We start from the raw sequence: 21,698 nt of genomic DNA, 5'->3' as shown, positions 1-21,698 counted from the left end.
TTTAAATTTTTAAAAATTTTTTTTAAATTTTTTTAAATTTTTTTTATTTTTTCTAATTTTTTAAATTTTTTTTTATATTTTTTTAAATTTTTTTTAAATTTCTTTTAATTTTTTTTAATTTTTTAAAATTTTTTTTAAAATTTTTTTAAATTTTTTTAAATTTTTTTTTTATTTTTTTTAATATTTTTTTATTTATTTATTTATTTATTTATTTTTTTGGGGGGGGGGCCGGGGGGGGACTTGTGGGGCGGGACGGCAGTGAAAGGCGACGACCTGCAGAGCATCAAGAAGGAGCTGAGCCAGATCAAGCAGAAGGTGGACGCGCTGCTGGAGAGCCTGGAGCGCATCGAGAGGGAGCAGAGTAAGGGCCCCGCTCCCCTAATTTTGGGTCAAATCGGAGCGATTTTGGGGTCGTTTCGTCACCGTTTTATTTTAATTTTTTCAGAGCAGAAGAGCGAGAAGGCCGAGGAGGAGCAGGGGGGCAGCTCGGCCAAGAAGGAGGAAGGAGGAGGAGGGACGAAAGCAGAGGCTGGGGGGGACGATTCGGCTGAGGAAGGCGACCTGCTGGATGACGAGGAGGCTGAGGAGAGGGGAGACGATCAGGTGAGATGGAAAATGTGTGGGGCTGCCCCATAGATTGTGTGGGGCTGCCCCATAGGTTGTGTGGGGTGGAACCAGGGGGGCTAGAGGACAAAAATGTCATCGTTTTTAGGGTTGTTTTGGTGAAAATGGTGGAATTGGGGGAGAAAAAGGGGGAAAATGTGTGGGGCTGCCCCATAGAATCAGTGGGGCTGCCCCATAGATTGTGTGGGGTGGAGACAGGGGGTCTAGAGGGAAAAATTTGTGTCAGTTTTAGGGTAATTTTGGTGAAAATGGTACAACTCGGGGAGAAAATTGGGAGAAAAGGGGAGAAAATGTGTGGGGCTGCCCCATAGATTGTGTGGGGTGGAGTCGGGGAGGGGCTGGAGGGGAAGTTTTCATCATTTGTCGAGTTATTTTGGTGGAAATGGTGGAAGTGGGGGAGGAAATGGGGAGAAAAAGGGGGAAAATGTGTGGGGTTGCCCCATAGAATCAGTGGGGCTGCCCCATAGATTGTGTGGGGTGGAGACAGAGGGACTAGAGGAAAAAAATTTCATCGTTTTTAGGGTTGTTTTGGTGAAAATGGGGTAATTGGGGGAGGAAATGGGGAGAAAAAGGGGGAAAATGTGTGGGGTTGCCCCATAGAATCAGTGGGGCTGCCCCATAGATTGTGTGGGGTGGAGACAGGGGGGCTAGAGGGAAAAATTTGTGTCATTTTTAGGGTTATTTTGGTGAAAATGGTGGAATTGGGGGAGGAAATGGGGAGAAAAAGGGGGAAAGGTGTGGGGCTGCCCCATAGATTGTGTGGGGCTGCCCCATAGATTGTGTGGGGTGGAACCAGGGGGGCTAGAGGAAAAAAACGTCATCGTTTTTAGGGTTGTTTTGGTGAAAATGGTGGAATTGGGGGAGAAAAAGGGGGAAAATGTGTGGGGCTGCCCCATAGAATCAGTGGGGCTGCCCCATAGATTGTGTGGGGTGGAGACAGGGGGTCTAGAGGGAAAAATTTGCGTCAGTTTTAGGGTTATTTTGGTGAAAATGGTACAACTCGGGGAGAAAATTGGGAGAAAAGGGGAGAAAATGTGTGGGGCTGCCCCATAGATTGTGTGGGGTGGAGTCGGGGAGGGGCTGGAGGGGAAGTTTTCATCATTTGTCGAGTTATTTTGGTGGAAATGGTGGAAGTGGGGGAGGAAATGGGGAGAAAAAGGGGGAAAATGTGTGGGGTTGCCCCATAGAATCAGTGGGGCTGCCCCATAGATTGTGTGGGGTGGAGACAGGGGGGCTAGAGGGAAAAATTTGTGTCATTTTTAGGGTTATTTTGGTGAAAATGGTGGAATTGGGGGAGGAAATGGGGAGAAAAAGGGGGAAAATGTGTGGGGCTGCCCCATAGAATCAGTGGGGCTGCCCCATAGATTGTGTGGGGCAGCCCCATGGTATCTCTAGGGCAAACTGACATCATTTATTGGGATCTTTTGATCAAAAACGGTGGAACCGGGGCAGAAAAATTGCAACGTTGGAGGAATCAAAGGTGTGGGGCAGCCCCACGGAATGTGTGGGGCAGCCCCACGGAATCTATGGGGCAGCCTCAAATCCCCTCCAAGGTCCCCTTGACCACACCCCACACACATAGCCACTCCCCCCCCACGGAATCTATGGGTCTGCCCCATGGAATCTATGGGTCTGCCCCACAGAATCTATGGGGCAGCCCCAAATCCCCTCCAAGGTCCCCTTGACCCCACCCCACACCCATGGCTACTCCTTCTCACAGAATCTATTGGGCAGCCCCACAGAATCTATGGGTCCGCCCCACAGAATCTATGGGGCAGCCCCACACCCTCTCCAAAACCACCTTGACCCCGCCACACCCCCCTTCCCTTCCTGAACCCTAATGGGTCCGCCCCACAGAATCTATGGGTCCGCCCCACGGAATCTATGGGGCAGCCCCATAGATTTTTTTTTTTTTTTTTTTCCCCCCCCGCCCCACAGCTCGAGTCCATCAAAGGCGACGAGAAGGAGGCGGAGGAGGGGGAGGACGACCGGGACAGCGCCAATGGGGAAGACGATTCCTAAGCCCCTCCCCCAACCCCGCCCCTCCCCCCACATTTCCCCTCCCCCCTCCCCCCCCCACCCTCCCTCTCCCCACCCCCCACCCGTGGTCGTGGTGTCGTGGCCCCTCCCCCCCCCCAACCCCCACCCCCATACCCCTTCCCCTCCCCCCTCCCAGATCGTTCGGCTCCGCCCCCTTCGCCCCTCCCCCCAACCCCCCCTTCGCCCCTCCCCCACCCCTCCCTCGCCCCTCCCCCCACCCCCCAATTAATTTTGATACCTCGGGAACGAGCGATTAAAGGACGATGGTTTGTAACGGAGGAGTGGGGCAGGGAGGGGGCGGGACCCACGGCTGCCCCATAGCGCCGCCCTGCCCCATAGATTCCCCATACAGCCTCTCCTGCCCCACACCCAGCCCCATAGCGCAGCCTCTGCCTCATAACCGGCCCTACAGGGCTGCTCCTGCCCCATAGATTTTCCTACGGGGTCTTTCCTGCCCCATAGATTCCTCCCCATAGGGTCTCTTCTGCCCCATAGATTGTCCTAGAGCAGCTCCTGCCCCATAGATTCACTGTAGAGTCTCTCCTGCCCCATAGATTGTCCTGTGGATTCTCTCTTGCCCCATAGCGCAGTTCCTGCCCCATAACTGGGTCTATAGGGTGTCTCCTGCCCCATATCGCCGCTCCTGCCCCATAAGTGACCCCATAGGCAGCCTCTGGGAGTCACTTCTGCCCCATATATCCCCCCCCCATAGGGTCTCTTCTGCCCCATAGATTGTCCTAGAGCAGCTCCTGCCCCATAGATTCACTGTAGAGTCTCTCCTGCCCCATAGATTGTCCTGTGGATTCTCTCTTGCCCCATAGCGCAGTTCCTGCCCCATAACTGGGTCTATAGGGTGTCTCCTGCCCCATATCGCCGCTCCTGCCCCATAAGTGACCCCATAGGCAGCCTCTGGGAGTCACTTCTGCCCCATATATCCCCCCCCCATAGGGTCTCTCCTGCCCCATAGATTGTCCTATGGATTCTCTCTTGCCCCATAGCGCAGTTCCTGCCCCATAACCGGCCCTGTAAGGTGGCTCTTCCCCATAGATTTTCATATAGGTTCTCTCCTGCCCCATAGATTGCCCTAGAGCAGCTCTCCCGCCCCATAAGCTGCCCCATAGATCCCCCCCTAGAGCCTCTCCTGCCCCATAGATTGTCCTAGAGCAGCTTTGCTGCCCCATAGCGCAGCTCCTGCCGTACAGAGTCCCCACAGAGCTCGTCTCCTGCCCCATAGCACAGCATCTGCCCCATAACCGGCCCTATAGGGCAGCTCCTACCCCACAGATTGCCCCATAGAATCTCTCCTGCCCCACACCCAGCCCCATAGCGCAGCTCCTGCCCCATAACCGGCCCTATAGGGCAGCTCCTGCCCCACAGATCACCCCATAGAGCCCCTCTCCTGCCCCATAGTGCAGCCTCCGCCCCATAACCGGCCCTATAGGGCTGCTCCTGCCCCACAGATTGCCCCATAGAATGTCTCCTGCCCCATAAGTGACCCCATAGGCAGCCTCTGGGAGTTGCTTCTGCCCCATAGATCCCCCCCCATAGGGTCTCTTCTGCCCCATAGATTGTCCTAGAGCAGCTCCTGCCCCATAGATTCACTATAGAGTCTCTCCTGCCCCATAGATTGCCCTAGAGCAGCACTCCTGCCCCATAAGCTGCCCCATAGATCCCCCCCTAGAGCCTCTCCTGCCCCATAGATTGTCCTAGAGAAGCTTTGCTGCCCCATAGCGCAGCTGCTGCCCCACAGATTCCCCCATAGAATCTCTCCTGCCCCATAACCAGCCCCATAGCGCAGCTCCTGCCCCATAAGTGACCGCATGTGCAGCCTCTGGGAGCTGCTTCTGCCCCACAGAGCCTCTCCTGCCCCATAGATTTTCCTACGGAATCTCTCCTGCCCCACACCCAGCCCCATAGCGCAGCTCCTGCCCCATAACCGGCCCTATAGGGCAGCTCCTGCCCCACAGATCACCCCATAGAGCCCCTCTCCTGCCCCATAGCGCAGCTCCTGCCCCATAACCGGCCCTATAGGGCAGCTCCTGCCCCACAGAGCCCCTCTCCTGCCCCATAGCGCATCCTGTGCCCCATAACCGGCCCTATAGGGCAGCTCCTGCCCCACAGATCGCCCCATAGAGCCCCTCTCCTGCCCCATAGTGCAGCCTCCGCTCCATAACCGGCCCTATATGGCAGCTCCTGCCCCACAGATCGCCCCATAGAGCCCCTCTCCTGCCCCATAGCACAGCCTCTGCCCCATAACCGACCCTATAGGGCAGCTCCTGCCCCACCGATTGCCCCATAGAATCTCTCCTGCCCCACACCCAGCCCCAGAGCGCAGCTCCTGCCCCACAGCTCCCCTCCCCTGCCCCACAGCGCAGCTCCGCCCCCAACCCCGCCCCTTCCCATCGACCCTTGAGCCTGAGGCCCCTCCCCATACCCCACAACCCTTTGCGCCTATTGCCCACAATGCCCCGCGGCCGCCGCCGACTGTTCCGCCCCTCCCGGGGGCCCCGCCCCGTCTCTCCCGAGTTTTGGCGGGACCTGGCGGCCATCTTGGAGGAGGAGGAGGAGGAGGAAGGGGCCGGGACCCCCCCGGAGCTGCCGAGCGACCCCCAAGTGCTGCAGCAGGTGGGGCTCAGCCCCATAGCGGGGAGGGGCACAGGGAGGGGCTCGGGCGCCATTTTAACCCCCTTAACCCCGCCCCCTGCAGGCGGAAAGCGTCATTTCCCGCCACTTCCTGGCCGCCATCTTGGCGCCGGGGCCTCCCTGGGAGCTGGAGGAGCTGGCGGCCATCTTGGAGGAGGAGGAGGAGGAGGAAGGGGGAGCGGAGCGGCTCAAGATGGCGGCCGAGGGGGGCGGAGCGGACTTTGTCAAGATGGCGGCGGCCACGCAAGCGCCTGACAAGATGGCGGCCGCCACAGGGAGCTCCGGGCGCGAAATGGCTGCGGCCGGGCGGAGCGCCGACCTTCCCAATATGGCGGCCGTAGCAACCGCAGAGCTACCTAAAATGGCGGCCATAGCAACCGCAGACCTTCCCAATATGGCGGCCGTAGCAACCGCAGCGCTACCTAAAATGGCGGCCATGGCAACCGTAGATCCACGCAAGATGGCGGCCATGGCAACCATGGAGGCAAAATGGCGCCCATAGCAACCATAGATCCACCCAAAATGGCTCCCCTAGCAACCCGCCCTTCCCAAAATGGCGCCCATAGCAACCAGGTCCTTCCAATGTGGCGGCCATGGCAACCATAGAGGCAAGATGGCGGCCATAGCAACCCGACTTTCCCAACATGGCGCCCATAGCAACCCCAGAGGCAAGATGGCGGCCATAGCAACCATAAATCCACCCAAAATGGCGCCCATGGCAACCATAGATCCACACAAGATGGCAGCCATGGCAACCATAGAGGCAATATGGCGGCCATAGCAACCCGACTTTCCCAAGATGGCGCCCGTGGCAACCGCGGTCACAACATGGCGCCCATAGCAACCCGCCCTTCCCAAGATGGCGGCCATGGCAACCATAAAAGCTTCAAAATGGCGTCCACGGAGCGTTTCAAAATGGCGGCCGTAGCAACCCGACCTTCCCAAGATGGCGTCCATAGCAACCATTAACCTCAACATGACTCCCACCGCCCCCCCCGTAGCCCCGCCCCTTTCAACACGCTTCGACCAATCAGCCGCAGCTCCTCGGCGGCGGGGGCGGGGCCTCGGTGGTTAAAGGGACCCCCCGGAGGGGCCTTTATTGGTGTCCCCGGGGGCGGGACTGGGCGGGGCGGTGGGCGGGGCGGTGGGCGGGGCCGCCGTCGGTTGGTTGAGCAGCGCCAGGCGGGCGGGGGCCAGGGCGGGGCCCGGGGGGCGGCGCCCGTTGATGACCAATGAGAGCGGAGAGAGGACGCGGATGGTGCTGAAGGAGAAGGTCTGCGGCGGGGGGGGGGGAGCGACCAGTATGGACCAGTACGGACCAGTATGGAATCCCCAGTCCCCCCCAATCCCCTCCCAGTTCCCTCCAGTCCCTCCCAGCGCCCCCAAATCCCCCCCAATCTCCTCCCAGTTGCTCCCAGTACCCCCCAATCCCCTCCCAGTGCCTCCCAGTGCCCCCAATCCCTTCCCAATCCCTTCCCAATCCCCTCCCAGTACCCCCCAGTCCCCTCCCAGTGCCCCACCATCCCCCCTAATCCCCTCCCAGTGCCCCCCAATCTCCTCCCAGTGCCCCCCAATCTCCTCCCAGTCACTCCCAGTACCCCCCAATCCCCTCCCAGTGCCCCCAATCCCCTCCCAGTGCCTCCCAGTGCCCCCAATCCCTTCCCAATCCCCTCCCAGTACCCCCCAGTCCCCTCCCAGTGCCCCCAATCCCCTCCCAGTGCCCCCAATCCCCTCCCAGTGCCTCCCAGTGCCCCCAATCCCTTCCCAATCCCCTCCCAGTACCCCCCAGTCCCCTCCCAGTGCCCCACCATCCCCCCTAATCCCCTCCCAGTGCCCTCAATCCCTTCCCAATCCCCTCCCAGTGCCCCCAATCCCCTCCCAGTGCCTCCCAGTGCCCTCCCAGTGCGCCCAGTACCTTGCCCTGGTGCTGGAGGTGGTGGTGGCAGAGGTGGGGGTCGGGCACGGCCAGGGCGTCGCCCACCAGCACCCCCCAGCCCGGCGCCGCGTTGTAGACGGTGACGGCGGCCACGGCCCCCGAGGGCTCGGCCAGGCCCACGGCGCTGTGGGGGGACACAGAGCGGGAACTGGGGGACAAACATGGCCGCCCTGGGGACAGGAACGGGACTGGGGGGACACCTGGGGACGGGAACGCGACTTTGGGGTCAATAACGGGAATTTGGGGACATTTGGGGTCAATAACGGGAATTTGGGGACATTTGGGGACAATAACGGGACTTTGGGGACATTTGGGGACAATAGCGGGAATTTGGGGACATTTGGGGACAATAACGGGAATTTGGGGACATTTGGGGACAATAACGGGAATTTGGGGACATTTGGGGACAATAGCGGGAATTTGGGGACATTAACGGGAATTTGGGGACATTTGAGGACAATAACGGGAATTTGGGGACATTTGGGGACAATAACGGGAATTTGGGGACATTTGGGGTCAACAACGGGACTTTGGGGACATTTGGGGACAATAGCGGGAATTTGGGGACATCTGGGGACAATAACGGGACTCTGGGGACATTTGGGGACAATAATGGGAATTTGGGGACATTTGGGGACAATAACGGGACTTTGGGGACATTTGGGGACAATAACGGGAATTTGGGGACATCTGGGGACAATAACGGGACTTTGGGGACATTTGGGGACAATAACGGGAATTTGGGGACATTTGGGGACAATAACGGGATTTTGGGGACATCTGGGGACAATAACGGGACTCTGGGGACATTTGGGGACAATAATGGGAATTTGGGGACATTTGGGGACAATAACGGGACTCTGGGGACATTTGGGGACAATAACGGGAATTTGGGGACATTTGGGGACAATAACGGGACTCTGGGGACATTTGGGGACAATAATGGGAATTTGGGGACATTTGGGGACAATAACGGGACTTTGGGGACATTTGGGGACAATAGCGGGAATTTGGGGACATTTGGGGACAATAACGGGACTCTGGGGACATTTGGGGACAATAATGGGAATTTGGGGACATTTGGGGACAATAACGGGACTTTGGGGACATTTGGGGACAATAGCGGGAATTTGGGGACATTTGGGGACAATAACGGGACTTTGGGGACATTTGGGGACAATAACGGGAATTTGGGGACATTTGGGGACAATAGCAGGAATTTGGGGACATTTGGGGACAATAACGGGATTTTGGGGACATCTGGGGACAATAACGGGACTTTGGGGACATTTGGGGACAATAACGGCAATTTGGGGACAAAAATGGCTGCTTTGGGGACAATAACGGGCATTTGGGGACAATAACGGGACTTTGGGGACATTTGGGGTCAACAACGGGACTTTGGGGACATTTGGGGACAATAGCGGGAATTTGGGGACATCTGGGGACAATAACGGGACTCTGGGGACATTTGGGGACAATAACGGGAATTTGGGGACATTTGGGGACAATAACGGCAATTTGGGGACAAAAATGGCCGCTTTGGGGACAATAACGGGCATTTGGGGACAATAACGGGACTTTGGGGACATTTGGGGACAGTAACGGGACTTTGGGTCAATAACGGGAATTTGGGGACATTTGGGGACAATAATGGGAATTTGGGGACAAAAATGGCCACTTTGGGGACAATAACGGGCATTTGGGGACAATAACGGGACTTTGGGGACATTTGGGGTCAATAACGGGACTTTGGGGTCAATAATGGGAATCTGGGGACAAAAATGGCCGCTTTGGGGACAATAACGGGCATTTGGGGACAATAACGGGACTTCGGGGACATTTGGGGACAGTAACGGGACTTTGGGTCAATAACGGGAATTTGGGGACATTTGGGGACAATAACGGGACTTTGGGGACATTTGGGGACAATAACGGGGTGTTTGGGTCATTTGGGGACAGTAATGGGACTTTGGGGTCAATAATGGGAATATGGGGACAAAAATGGCCGCTTTGGGGACAATAACGGGACTTTGGGGACATTTGGGGACAATAATGGGAATTTGGGGACCAAAATGGCCGCTTTGGGGACAATAACGGGAATTTGGGGACGATAACAGGAATTTGGGGACATTTGGGGACAATAATAGGACTTTAGGGACAATAATGGGAATTTGGGGACAGAAACAGGACTTTGGGGACAATAACGGGACTTTTGGTGACATTTGGGGACAACAAAGGGACATTTGGGGGCAATAAGGGGACTTTGGGGACAATAATGGGGAATTTGGGGACATTCGGGCGTGGGAAAGGGGGTGACAAAATGGGGACGGGGAGGGAGCGACAGAACGGGGGGAAAACGGGGAAAAAAGGCGGGAAAAGGGGGGGCGAAAGGCGGGAAAAAAAAGGAAAATAAAAAAGCGGGAAAATAAAAAAGCGGGAAAATAAAAAAGCGGGAAAAAAGGGCAAAATGGGGGAAAAGGGGCGGGAACAAAAAGGGGCGGGAACAAAAAGGGGCGGGGACAAAAAAGGGCGGGGACAAAAAAGGGCGGGGACAAAAAAGGGCGGGGACAAAAAAGGGCGGGGACAAAAAAGGGCGGGGACAAAAAAGGGCGGGGACAAAAAAGGGCGGGGACAAAAAAGGGCGGGGACAAAAAAGGGCGGGGACAAAAAAGGGCGGGGACAAAAAAGGGCGGGGACAAAAAAGGGCGGGGACAAAAAAGGGCGGGGACAAAAAAGGGCGGGGACAAAAAAGGGCGGGGACAAAAAAGGGCGGGGACAAAAAAGGGCGGGGACAAAAAAGGGCGGGGACAAAAAAGGGCGGGGACAAAAAAGGGCGGGGACAAAAAAGGGCGGGGACAAAAAAGGGCGGGGACAAAAAAGGGCGGGGACAAAAAAGGGCGGGGACAAAAAAGGGCGGGACAAGGGAAAGGGCGGGAAAACAAAAAGGGCGGGAAAACAAAAAGGGCGGGAAAACAAAAAGGGCGGGAAAACAAAAAGGGCGGGAAAACAAAAAGGGCGGGAAAACAAAAAGGGCGGGAAAACAAAAAGGGCGGGAAAACAAAAAGGGCGGGAAAACAAAAAGGGCGGGAAAACAAAAAGGGCGGGAAAACAAAAAGGGCGGGAAAACAAAAAGGGCGGGAAAACAAAAAGGGCGGGAAAACAAAAAGGGCGGGAAAACAAAAAGGGCGGGAAAACAAAAAGGGCGGGAAAACAAAAAGGGCGGGAAAACAAAAAGGGCGGGAAAACAAAAAGGGCGGGAAAACAAAAAGGGCGGGAAAACAAAAAGGGCGGGAAAACAAAAAGGGCGGGAAAACAAAAAGGGCGGGAAAAACCGAAAGGGCGGGAAAAACCGAAAGGGCGGGAAAAACCGAAAGGGCGGGAAAAACCGAAAGGGCGGGAAAAACCGAAAGGGCGGGAAAAACCGAAAGGGCGGGAAAAACCGAAAGGGCGGGAAAAACCGAAAGGGCGGGAAACCAGAAAAGGCGGGAAAAAAAGGGCGGGAAAAACCGAAAAGGGCGGGAAAAAAAGGGCGGGAAACCAGAAAAGGTGGGAAAAAAAGGGCGGGAAAACAGAAAGGGCGGGAAACCAGAAAAGGCGGGACAAAAAGGGCGGGAAAACCGAAAGGGCGGGAAAACCGAAAAGGGCGGGAAAACCGAAAAGGGCGGGAAACCAGAAAAGGGCGGGAAAAAAGGGCGGGAAAACAGAAAGGGCGGGAAAAAAAGGGCGGGAAAACCGAAAAGGGCGGGAAAAAAAGGGCGGGAAAACCGAAAAGGGCGGGAAAAAAAGGGCGGGAAACCAGAAAAGGGCGGGAAAAAAAGGGCGGGAAAACCGAAAAGGCGGGAAAAAAAGGGCGGGAAACCAGAAAAGGGCAGGAAAAAAAGGCAGGAAAACCGAAAGGGCGGGAAACCAGAAAAGGTGGGAAAAAAAGGGCGGGAAAACAGAAAAGGGCGGGAAAAAAAGGGCGGGAAAACAAAAAAGGGCGGGAAAAAAAGGGCGGGAAAAAAAGGGCGGGAAAACCAAAAAGGCGGCAAAAAAAGGGCGGGAAAACCAAAAAGGCGGGAAAAAAAGGGCGGGAAACCAGAAAAGGGCGGGAAAAAAAGGGTCCAAGGGGTTGGGGGGGGAGTTGGGGGTCACTGACTATGGCACCCGCTCCTCGGGGCTGAGGCTGAAGAGCACCCGTCCGAGCAGCACCCGCCGCGGGTTGGGGCCGGGCCGCAGGGCGGGCAGGGGGCAGGGCCGGGGCCCCCCGGGGCCCCCCAAGGGCCCCAGCAGCGAGGGGGGCACCGGCCCCTCCAGCCCCCGCCGGCGCTTCCCCCGCACCTTCCCCTGGCGCCACCGGGAGGGAAAAGCGTCAACGCTTCCGCCACAAATTCCCCACCATTTACCCCCTTCTTCCACAGTTTGCCCCCGATTTCCCCACAATTCCCCCGTTTTGCCCCAAATTCCCCCCCAGTTTACCCGTTTTGCCCCAAATTCCCCCCCCCAGTTTCCCCGTTTTGCCCCCAGTTTCCTCTTTTTCCCACAATTTCCTCCCAATTTCCCCCCATTTTGGCCCAATTTCCACGCAATTTCCCCATTTTACCCCAATTCCCTCCCAACGTCCCTTTTGCACCAAATTCCCCCATTTTGCCCCAATTTACTCCCATTTTATCCCAAACTCCCCCAATTTTATCCAAATCCCCCCCAGTTTCCCCATTCTGCCCCCAGTTTCCCCTTTTTCCCACAATTTCCTCCCAATTTCCCCCCATTTTGGCCCAATTTCCACCCGATTTCCCCGTTTTACCCCAATTCCCTCCTGATTTCCCTTTTGCCCCCAATTCCCCCATTTTGCCCCAATTTACCCCCAATTGCCCCAATTTACCCCCAATTTCCCCAATTTCCCCCAATTCTCCCCAATTTCCTTCCAATTTCCCCATTTCCCCCAAATTTTTCCCAATTTCCCCCAATTCTCCCCAATTTCCCTCAATTTTCCCAATTTCCCCCAATTTTCCCCATTTCCCAGAAATTTTCCCCAATTTCCCCCCAATTTCCCCCAATTCTCCCCAATTTCCCTCAACTTTCCCCACTTCCTCCAAATTTTCCCCAATTTCCCCCAAATTTTCCCCAATTCTCCTCAATTTCCCCCAATTTCCCTCCAATTTCCCCCAATCTTCCCCAAATATTCACCAATTTCCCCCAATTATCCTCAATTTCCCCCAATTTCCCTCAATTTTCCCCATTTCCCCCAAATTTTCCCAATTTCCCCCAATTCTCCCCAATTTCCCTCCAATTTCCCCCAAATTTTCCCCACTTCCCCCAAATTTTCCCCAATTTCCCCCAAATTTTCCCCAATTCTCCTCAATTTCCCTCCAATTTCCCCCAATTTTTCCCAATTTCCCTCCAATTTCCCTCAATCTTCCCCAAATATTCACCAATTTCCCCCAATTCTCCTCAATTTCCCCCAATTTTCCCCATTTCCCCCAAATTTTTCCCAATTTCCCCCAATTCTCCCCAATTTCCCTCAATTTTCCCGATTTCCCCCAAATTTTCCCCATTTCCCAGAAATTTTCCCCAATTTCCCCCCAATTTCCCCCAATTCTCAATTTCCCCCAATTTCCCTCCAATTTCCCCCAATCTTCCCCAAATATTCACCAATTTCCCCCAATTCTCCTCAATTTCCCCCAATTTCCCTCAATTTTCCCCATTTCCCCCAAATTTTTCCCAATTTCCCCCAATTTTCCCCAATTTCCCCCCAATTTCCCCCAATTCTCCTCAATTTCCCCCAATTTCCCTCCAATTTCCCTCAATCTTCCCCAAATATTCACCAATTTCCCCCAATTCTCCTCAATTTCCCCCAATTTTCCCCATTTCCCCCAAATTTTTCCCAATTTCCCCCAATTCTCCCCAATTTCCCTCAACTTTCCCCACTTCCTCCAAATTTTCCCCAATTTCCCCCAAATTTTCCCCAATTCTCCTCAATTTCCCCCAATTTCCCTCCAATTTCCCCAATCTTCCCCAAATATTCACCAATTTCCCCCAATTCTCCTCAATTTCACCCAATTTCCCTCAATTTTCCCCATTTCCCCCAAATTTTTCCCAATTTCCCCCAATTCTCCCCAATTTCCCTCAATTTTCCATTTCCCCCAAATTTTCCCCATTTCCCCCAAATTTTCCCCATTTCCCCCAAATTTTCCCCATTTCCCAGAAATTTTCCCCAATTTCCCTCCAATTTCCCCCAATTCTCCCCAATTTCCCTCAACTTTCCCCACTTCCCCCAAATTTTCCCCAATTTCCACCAAATTTTCCCCAATTCTCCTCAATTTCCCTCCAATTTCCCCCAATTTTTCCCAATTTCCCTCCAATTTCCCTCAATCTCCACCAAATATTCACCAATTTCCCCCAATTCTCCTCAATTTCCCCCAATTTTTCCCCATTTCCCCCAAATTTTCCCAATTTCCCCCAATTCTCCCCAATTTCCCCCAAATTTTCCCCATTTCCCCCAAATTTTCCCCATTTCCCCCAATTTTTCCCCATTTCCCCCAATTTTTCCCCATTTCCCCCAATTTTTCCCAATTTCCCCCAATTCTCCCCAATTTCCCCCAAATTTTCCCCATTCCCCCAAATTTTCCCCATTTCCCCCAAATTTTCCCCAATTTCCCTCATTTCTCCAATTTTGCACAAATTTTCCCAAATTTCCCCCAATTCTCCCCATTTTCCCTCTCATTTCCGTCAACTTTCCCCATTTTCCCCAAAATTCTCCCCAATTTCCCTCCAATTTCCCCCAAATTTCCCCAATTTCCCTCCAATTTCTCTCCCCATTTCCCCCAAATTTTCCCCATTTCCCGCCATTTTCCCCCAATTTCCCGCCCCTCGCCCTGCAGCCCCGCCCCTGCCCTCACCCGATTGGCCAGCAGAGCGCACAGCCGGGTCAGGAAGTCCAGCAGGTGGGCGTGTCTCCGACGAGGCTCCGCCCACCCGGGGGCCAATGCCGCGGCCCGGCCCAGCCCCTCCAGCGCCGCCCCGAACCGCTCCTCGTACTGCAGCAGCTGCCGGCGCCCCATTGGCTCAGCCCCGAGCGCGGACGCGCCTCATTGGCCCGCGACACCGCCCCTCACGCGCACCGCCCGCCCCCCCCCCCCCCCCCCCCCCCCGCGGACACGCCCCCTCCGGCAGAACTGACAGCCGCGCTGGCCACGCCCCCCCACGCTGAGAAAAACGACACTGGAGGAGTGTTTAGAGCTGGCCACGCCCACGGGAACGCCCCCCCGGGGCTGGCCACGCCCCCTAGGTTATAAAACCAACCCCATAGGAGTGTTTGGGAGTTGGCCACGCCCCATCGGCGTGGCCACACCCCCAGACTTAATAAAAAGCCCCTATAGGAGGACTTGGGCTGTGGCCACGCCCCTGGGAACGCCCCATCGGCGTGGCCACACCCCCACGCTTAATAAGAAGCTCCTATAGGAGGATTTGGGATGTGGCCACGCCCCTGGGAACGCCCCATCGGCGTGGCCACACCCCCAGGCTTAATAGAAGGCTCCTATAGGAGGATTGGGGCTGTGGCCACGCCCACAGGAACGCCCCCAAGGGCAGGTCAGGCTCCCACCTTATTAAAATGAGCCTATAGGAGGGGTTGGAGCTGGCCACGCCCACGGGAACGCCCCCTCCGGGCTAGCCACGCCCCCACCCTTATTTCAACACCCTTATAGGTGGGGTTGGGAGGTGGCCACGCCCACGGGAACACCCCCTTCGTGTGGCCACGCCCCTGCACTTAATATAAGGCACCTATAGGAGGGTTTGAGGGTGGCCACGCCCTCCCCGGGTGATGGCCACGCCCCCCAGGTCATAGAAACGACCCTATAGGAGCGTTTAGAAGGTGGCCACACCCCCCCCGTGATGGCCACGCCCCCCAGGTCATAGAAACGACGCTATAGGAGGGTTTAGGAGGTGGCCACACCCATGGAAACGCCCCCTCTGCGTGGCCACGCCCATGCACTTCATTAAAGGCACCTATTGGGGGGGTTGGAGATGACCACGCCCACACACACGCCCCCCCCAGGGCTGACCACGCCCACCAGCTCCTAAAAAATGCCTCTATTGGCGGGTTTGCGGTGTGGCCACGCCCACGGGAACACCCCCAGTGTGGCCACGCCCCCCCCAGTGCTGGCCACGCCCCCCAATTCATACAAATGTTCCTATAGGGGTGTTGGGAGGTGGCCACGCCCCCCAGTCGCCATAAAAGGCCCCTAGAGGAAGGTTTGGGAGGTGGCTCCACCCCCCAGGAAGGCCCCACCCGCCCCATTGGCTCCCGGACGAAGCCCCGCCCCTGCCCGCCCCCCATTGGCTCACGGTGGCGCGGTTCAGGTGCAGGTCGGGGTTATTGGCGGCTTCCGGGTCCACTCGCTCCTGGGGAGGGGCGGGGCGGAGGAAGGGGATTGGCTCAGCCTGTAGCCCCGCCTCCCCGCCCCCCAGCCCCGCCCCACATCTCCCCCTTTTAACCACGCACCAGCCCCCCTCTGCCCCACAGCACCCCCCCCAGCCCCCCCTCTGCCCCATAAGTGACCCCCCAGCCCCACACCAGCCCCACATCTCCCCCCCAGCCCCACACCGACCCCCCCAGCCCCCCCTCTGCCCCACAAGTGACGCCCCCAGCCCCACATCTCCCCCCCAGCCCCACACTGACCCCTCCAGCCCCCACTCTGCCCCACAAGTGACCCCCCCATCCCCCCCCGCCCCACAAGTGACCCCCCCAGCCCCACATCTCCCCCCTCCAGCCCCACATCTCCGCCCTCCAGCCCCACAGCACCCCCTCAGCCCCCCCTCTGCCCCACACCGACCCCCCCAGCCCCCCCTCTGCCCCACAAGTGACCCCCCCAGCCCCACATCTGCCCCCCCAGCCCCACACCCACCCCTCCAGCCCCCCCTCTGCCCCACAAGTGACCCCCCCTATCCCCCCCCGCCCCACAAGTGACCCCCCCAGCCCCACATCTCCCCCCCAGCCCCACACCGACCCCTCCAGCCCCCCCTCTGCCCCACAAGTGACCCCCCATCCCCCCCCGCCCAAGTGACCCCCCCAGCCCCACATCTCCCCCCTCCAGCCCCACATCTCCGCCCTCCAGCCCCACAGCACCCCCCCAGCCCCCCCTCTGCCCCACAAGCGACCCCCCCAGTCCCCTCTCTGCCCCACAAGTGACCCCCCTATCCCTCCCCCGCCCCACAAGTGACCCCCCCAGCCCCACACCAGCCCCACATCTCCCCCCCAGCCCCACACCGACCCCTCCAGCCCCCCCTCTGCCCCACAAGTGACCCCCCCAGCCCCACATCTCCCCCCCCAGCCCCACACCGACCCCTCCAGCCCCCCCTCTGCCCCACAAGTGACCCCCCTATCCCTCCCCCGCCCCACAAGTGACCCCCCCAACCCCACATCTCCCCCCTCCAGCCCCACATCTCCGCCCTCCAGCCCCACATCTCCGCCCCCCAGCCCCACAGCACCCCCCTCCAGCCCCCCCTCTGCCCCACAAGTGACCCCCCCCAGCCCCACATCTCCCCCCGGCACCCACCGCCTGCGCGTAGGCCCCCAGCGCCCTGCGAGCGGCCTCGGGGCTCTGCCCCCCCCCGAAGAACAGCGACACGTAGGCGTTACCCAGCACGTCTGGGGGGGGGGGGGGGGGGGTCACCCCTGAACCCCCAAACCCCCCCTCAGCCCCCCAACACCCCTCCCAGCCCCCCAAAAACACCCAAACCCCCCCAAAAACCTTGAAAATCCCCCCACCCCCCCAAATCTTCCCCTTGGACCCCCAAAGCCCCCCCGCCCCCCCAGAACCTCCCTCAGACCCCCCCAAAATCACTAATTGCCCCCCAAAACCCCCCCTGGACACCCCAAATCCCCCCCCAGCCCCCCCAAATCCCCCTTAGACCCCCCAAAATCACTAATTCCCCCCCAAAATTGCCCAAATCCCCCCTCAGACCCCCCCAAAACCCCCCTAATTTCCCCCCAAAACCCCCCTTAGACCCCCCAAAATCACTAATTCCCCCCCAAACCCCCCTTGGACACCCCAAAACCCCCTTAGACACCCCAAAACCCCTAATTCCCCCCCAAAACCCCCTCGGACACCCCAAATCCCCCCTTAGACCCCCCCAAAACCCCTAATTCCCCCCCAAAACCCCCCTTAGACCCCCCAAAATCACTAATTCCCCCCCAAACCCCCCTTGGACACCCCAAATCCCCCCCCCCAGCGCCCCAAAACCCCCCTTAGACCCCCCCAAACCCCCTTAATTCCCCCCAAACCCCCCCTTGGACACCCCAAATCCCCCTTAGACACCCCAAAACCCCCCCAAACCTCCAAAATCCCCCTTAAACCCCCCCAAATCTCCCCCAAACCCCTAATTCCCCCCCAAAATCCCCCAAATCCCCCCTTAGACCCCCCAAAATCGCTAATTCCCCCCCCAAAACCCCCCCAGACCCCCAAAACCCCCCTCAGACCCCCCCCAAAACCCATAATTCCCCCCAAAAACCCCCTCGGACACCCCAAAACCCCCCCCCAGCCCCCCAAAACCCCCCTAATTCCCCCCCAAAACCCCCTCGGACACCCCAAAACCCCCCCCCCAGCCCCCCAAACTCACACCAGGAGCGGCCGTCGCGGGGGGCGCAGCGGACGGCGGCTTCGGCCTGGGCCAGGCTCTCGCGAAGGGCCCCCCCGGGGACCCCCCCGGGGTCCCCCCCAGCCCGTAGAACCATCGAGAGGAGCCGACGGGCCTCGGCGTCCTCCCCCTGCGCAGGGGACCCCCAAATCGTAGCCAGAACCCCCCCGAAAAATCTCCCCTAATGCCTCCCCCCCCCCCCCAAGTCTTCCGTAACGCCCCCCAAATCAGCATTAACACCCCCCCAAAAAAAAAAAAACTCCCCAGACCTCCCCCCCGAAACCTCGCAGCGTTGCTCCTAACGCCCCGTAACACCCCAAATCCCCCAAAAATGAGACCAAATCACCCAAAAATGAGCCCAAATCCCCCAAAAATGAGACCAAATCCCCCAAAAATGAGCCCAAATCCCCCAAAAATGAGACCAAATCCACCAAAAATGAGACCAAATCCCCCAAAAATGAGCCCAAATGCACCAAAAATGAGCCCAAATCCCCCAAAAATGAGCCCAAATGCACCAAAAATGAGCCCAAATCCCCCAAAAATGAGCCCAAATCCCCAAAAATGAGCCCAAATCCCCCAAAAATGAGCCCAAATCCCCCAAAAATGAGCCCAAATCCCCCAAAAATGAGCCCAAATCCCCCGAAAATGTGACCAAATCCCCCGAAAATGTGACCAAATCCCCCGAAAATGTGAACCAATCCACCAAAAATGAGCCCAAATCCACCAAAAATGAGACCAAATCCACCAAAAATGAGCCCAAATCCCCCAAAAATGAGACCAAATCCACCAAAAATGAGACCAAATCCACCAAAAATGAGACCAAATCCCCACAAAATGAGCCCAAATCCCCCGAAAATGTGACCAAATCCACCAAAAATGAGACCAAATCCACCAAAAATGAGACCAAATCCACCAAAAATGAGACCAAATCCCCCCAAAATGAGCCCAAATCCCCCGAAAATGTGACCAAATCCCCCGAAAATGTGACCAAATCCACCAAAAATGTGACCAAATCCACCAAAAATGAGACCAAATCCCCCAAAAATGAGACCAAATCCCCCAAAAATGAGACCAAATCCACCAAAAATGAGCCCAAATCCACCAAAAATGAGCCCAAATCCCCCAAAAATGAGCCCAAATCCCCCAAAAATGAGCCCAAATCCCCCAAAAATGAGCCCAAATCCCCCAAAAATGAGCCCAAATCCCCCAAAAATGAGACCAAATCCACCAAAAATGAGACCAAATCCACCAAAAATGAGACCAAATCCCACCAAAATGAGACCAAATCCCCCAAAAATGAGCCCAAATCCCCCAAAAATGCCCCAAATCCCCCCAAAATGCCCCAAATCCCCCCAAAATCAGACCAAATCCCCCAAAATGCCCCAAATCCCCCCTAAATGAGACCAAATCCCCCCTAAATGCCCCAAATCCCCCCAAAATAACCCCAAATCCTCCTAATCCCCCAAAATCCCTCCTAATCCCTCCTAATCCCCCCAAAATCCCTCCTAATCCCCCCCAAATCCCGCCTAATCCCCCCCAAATCCCGCCTAATCCCCCCCCAAATGCCCCCAAATCCCCCCAAAATCCCTCCTAATCCCCCCAAAATGCCCCCCAAATCCCGCCTAATCCCCCCAAATCCCGCCTAATCCCCCCCAAATCCCTCCTAATCCCCCCAAAATGCCCCCAAATCCCCCAAAATGCCCCCAAATCCCTCCTAATCCCCCCCAAATCCGACTCACGTGAGCGAGGGCTCCGGTGAAACAGGCTCGGGCCCCCTGGAGGTCCCCCCTCTTCCACCGGGCCTCCCCGAGGCGGGTCCAGGCCGGGCTTAAACCCGGGTCTAACTTCACAGCCCGGCTCAAGGCTTGCTCAGCCCGAGCAGCTCCCGTGGGGCTGACGCCCAGGCGCCCGCGCCCGCAGCACCAGCGCCCGGCCCCGGCCCTGGGGGGACACTGAGGGGGAGAAAAGGGGGGTTTGGGGTCAAAAAAAAAAAAAAAAAGGGTTTGGGGGGAGAGAAAAAAGGGTTTGGGGGGGAAAGGGGGGAGTGGAGGAAGGAAAAGGGGGTTTGGGGGGAGAAAAGGGGGTTTGCGGGGGAGAAAAAGGGGGTTTTAGTAGATGAAAAGCAATTTGGGGCAATTAAAGGGCGTTTGGGGGCAATTAAAGGGCGTTTGGGGGCAATTAAAGGGCGTGTGGGGGCAATAAAAAGGGATGTGGGGGCAATAAAAAGGGATGTGGGGGCAATAAAAAGGGAGGATGTGGGGGCAATAAAAAGGGATGTGGGGGCAATAAAAGGGGGTTTGGGGCAATAAAAGGGGGTTTGGGGCAATAAAAGGGGATTTGGGGGCAATAAAAGGGGATTTGGGGGCAATAAAAGGGGATTGGGGGCAATAAAAGGGGATTGGGGGCAATAAAGGGGATTGGGGGCAATAAAAGGGGATTGGGGGCAATAAAAGGGGATTTGGGGGCAATAAAAGGGGATTGGGGGCAATAAAAGGGGATTGGGGGCAATAAAAGGGGATTGGGGGCAATAAAAGGGGATTGGGGGCAATAAAAGGGGATTGGGGCAATAAAAGGGGATTGGGGGCAATAAAAGGGGATTGGGGGCAATAAAAGGGGATTTGGGGCAATAAAAGGGGATTTGGGGCAATAAAAGGGGATTTTGGGGCAATAAAAGGGGATTTGGGGCAATAAAAGGGATTTGGGGGCAATAAAAAGGGGATTGGGGGCAATAAAAGGGGATTGGGGGCAATAAAAGGGGATTGGGGGCAATAAAAGGGGATTGGGGGCAATAAAAGGGGATTGGGGGCAATAAAAGGGGATTGGGGGCAATAAAAGGGGATTGGGGGCAATAAAAGGGGATTGGGGGCAATAAAAGGGGATTGGGGGCAATAAAAGGGGATTGGGGGCAATAAAAGGGGATTGGGGGCAATAAAAGGGGATTGGGGGCAATAAAAGGGGGTTTGGGGCAATAAAAGGGGGTTTGGGGCAATAAAAGGGGGTTTGGGGCAATAAAAGGGGGTTTGGGGCAATAAAAGGGGGTTTGGGGCAATAAAAGGGGATTTGGGGCAATAAAAGGGGATTTGGGGCAATAAAAGGGGATTTTGGGGCAATAAAAGGGGATTTTGGGGCAATAAAAGGGGATTTGGGGCAATAAAAGGGGATTTGGGGGCAATAAAAAGGGATTTGGGGCAATAAAAGGGGATTTGGGGCAATAAAAGGGGATTTGGGGCAATAAAAGGGGATTTGGGGGCAATAAAAGGGGATTGGGGGCAATAAAAGGGGATTGGGGGCAATAAAAGGGGATTGGGGGCAATAAAAGGGGATTGGGGGCAATAAAAGGGGATTGGGGGCAATAAAAGGGGGATTGGGGGCAATAAAAGGGGATTGGGGGCAATAAAAGGGGATTGGGGGCAATAAAAGGGGATTGGGGGCAATAAAAGGGGATTTGGGGCAATAAAAGGGGATTTGGGGCAATAAAAGGGGATTTGGGGCAATAAAAGGGGATTTTGGGGCAATAAAAGGGGATTTGGGGCAATAAAAGGGGATTTTGGGGCAATAAAAGGGGATTTGGGGCAATAAAAAGGGATTTGGGGCAATAAAACGGGATTTGGGGGCAATAAAAAGGGATTTGGGGCAATAAAAGGGGATTTGGGGCAATAAAAGGGGATTTGGGGCAATAAAAGGGGATTTGGGGCAATAAAAGGGGATTGGGGGCAATAAAAGGGGATTGGGGGCAATAAAAGGGGATTGGGGGCAATAAAAGGGGATTGGGGGCAATAAAAGGGGATTGGGGGCAATAAAAGGGGATTTGGGGCAATAAAAGGGGATTTGGGGG

General features: G+C 56.3%; 2 protein-coding genes across 5 annotated transcripts in view; one reads left to right on the top strand and one right to left on the bottom strand.

Moving 5' to 3' along the window:
- HNRNPC (heterogeneous nuclear ribonucleoprotein C) overlaps window positions 1–2,919 on the top strand; it is a 31,553-nt gene extending 28,634 nt beyond the window's left edge. For 2 of the 4 annotated variants that reach the window (XM_074931060.1, XM_074931061.1), the window contains 2 exons: window positions 260–603; window positions 2,563–2,916. In XM_074931060.1, coding sequence (XP_074787161.1) covers window positions 260–603; window positions 2,563–2,646 — 428 coding nt within the window. In that variant the 3' untranslated portion in view covers window positions 2,647–2,916. Of the gene's footprint in view, window positions 1–259; window positions 604–2,562 lie in introns of all 4 variants that reach the window. The other 2 variants (XM_074931063.1, XM_074931062.1) reach the window with 2 other exon arrangements.
- Window positions 2,920–6,373: 3,454 nt separating this feature from the next.
- Window positions 6,374–21,698, bottom strand: part of TTC5 (tetratricopeptide repeat domain 5) — a 15,680-nt gene continuing 355 nt past the window's right edge. Inside the window, 9 exon segments of the mRNA XM_074931038.1 lie at window positions 6,374–6,582; window positions 7,223–7,367; window positions 11,385–11,572; window positions 14,125–14,271; window positions 15,572–15,628; window positions 16,783–16,874; window positions 17,846–17,993; window positions 19,603–19,767; window positions 19,769–19,815. Coding sequence (XP_074787139.1) covers window positions 6,379–6,582; window positions 7,223–7,367; window positions 11,385–11,572; window positions 14,125–14,271; window positions 15,572–15,628; window positions 16,783–16,874; window positions 17,846–17,993; window positions 19,603–19,767; window positions 19,769–19,815 — 1,193 coding nt within the window. The 3' untranslated portion in view covers window positions 6,374–6,378.

The sequence above is a fragment of the Athene noctua genome, chromosome 38 (genome assembly GCF_965140245.1).
Source record: "Athene noctua chromosome 38, bAthNoc1.hap1.1, whole genome shotgun sequence".
Taxonomy (NCBI): Eukaryota; Metazoa; Chordata; class Aves; order Strigiformes; family Strigidae; genus Athene; species Athene noctua.
This window is presented reverse-complemented; position numbering and strand designations above follow the sequence as displayed.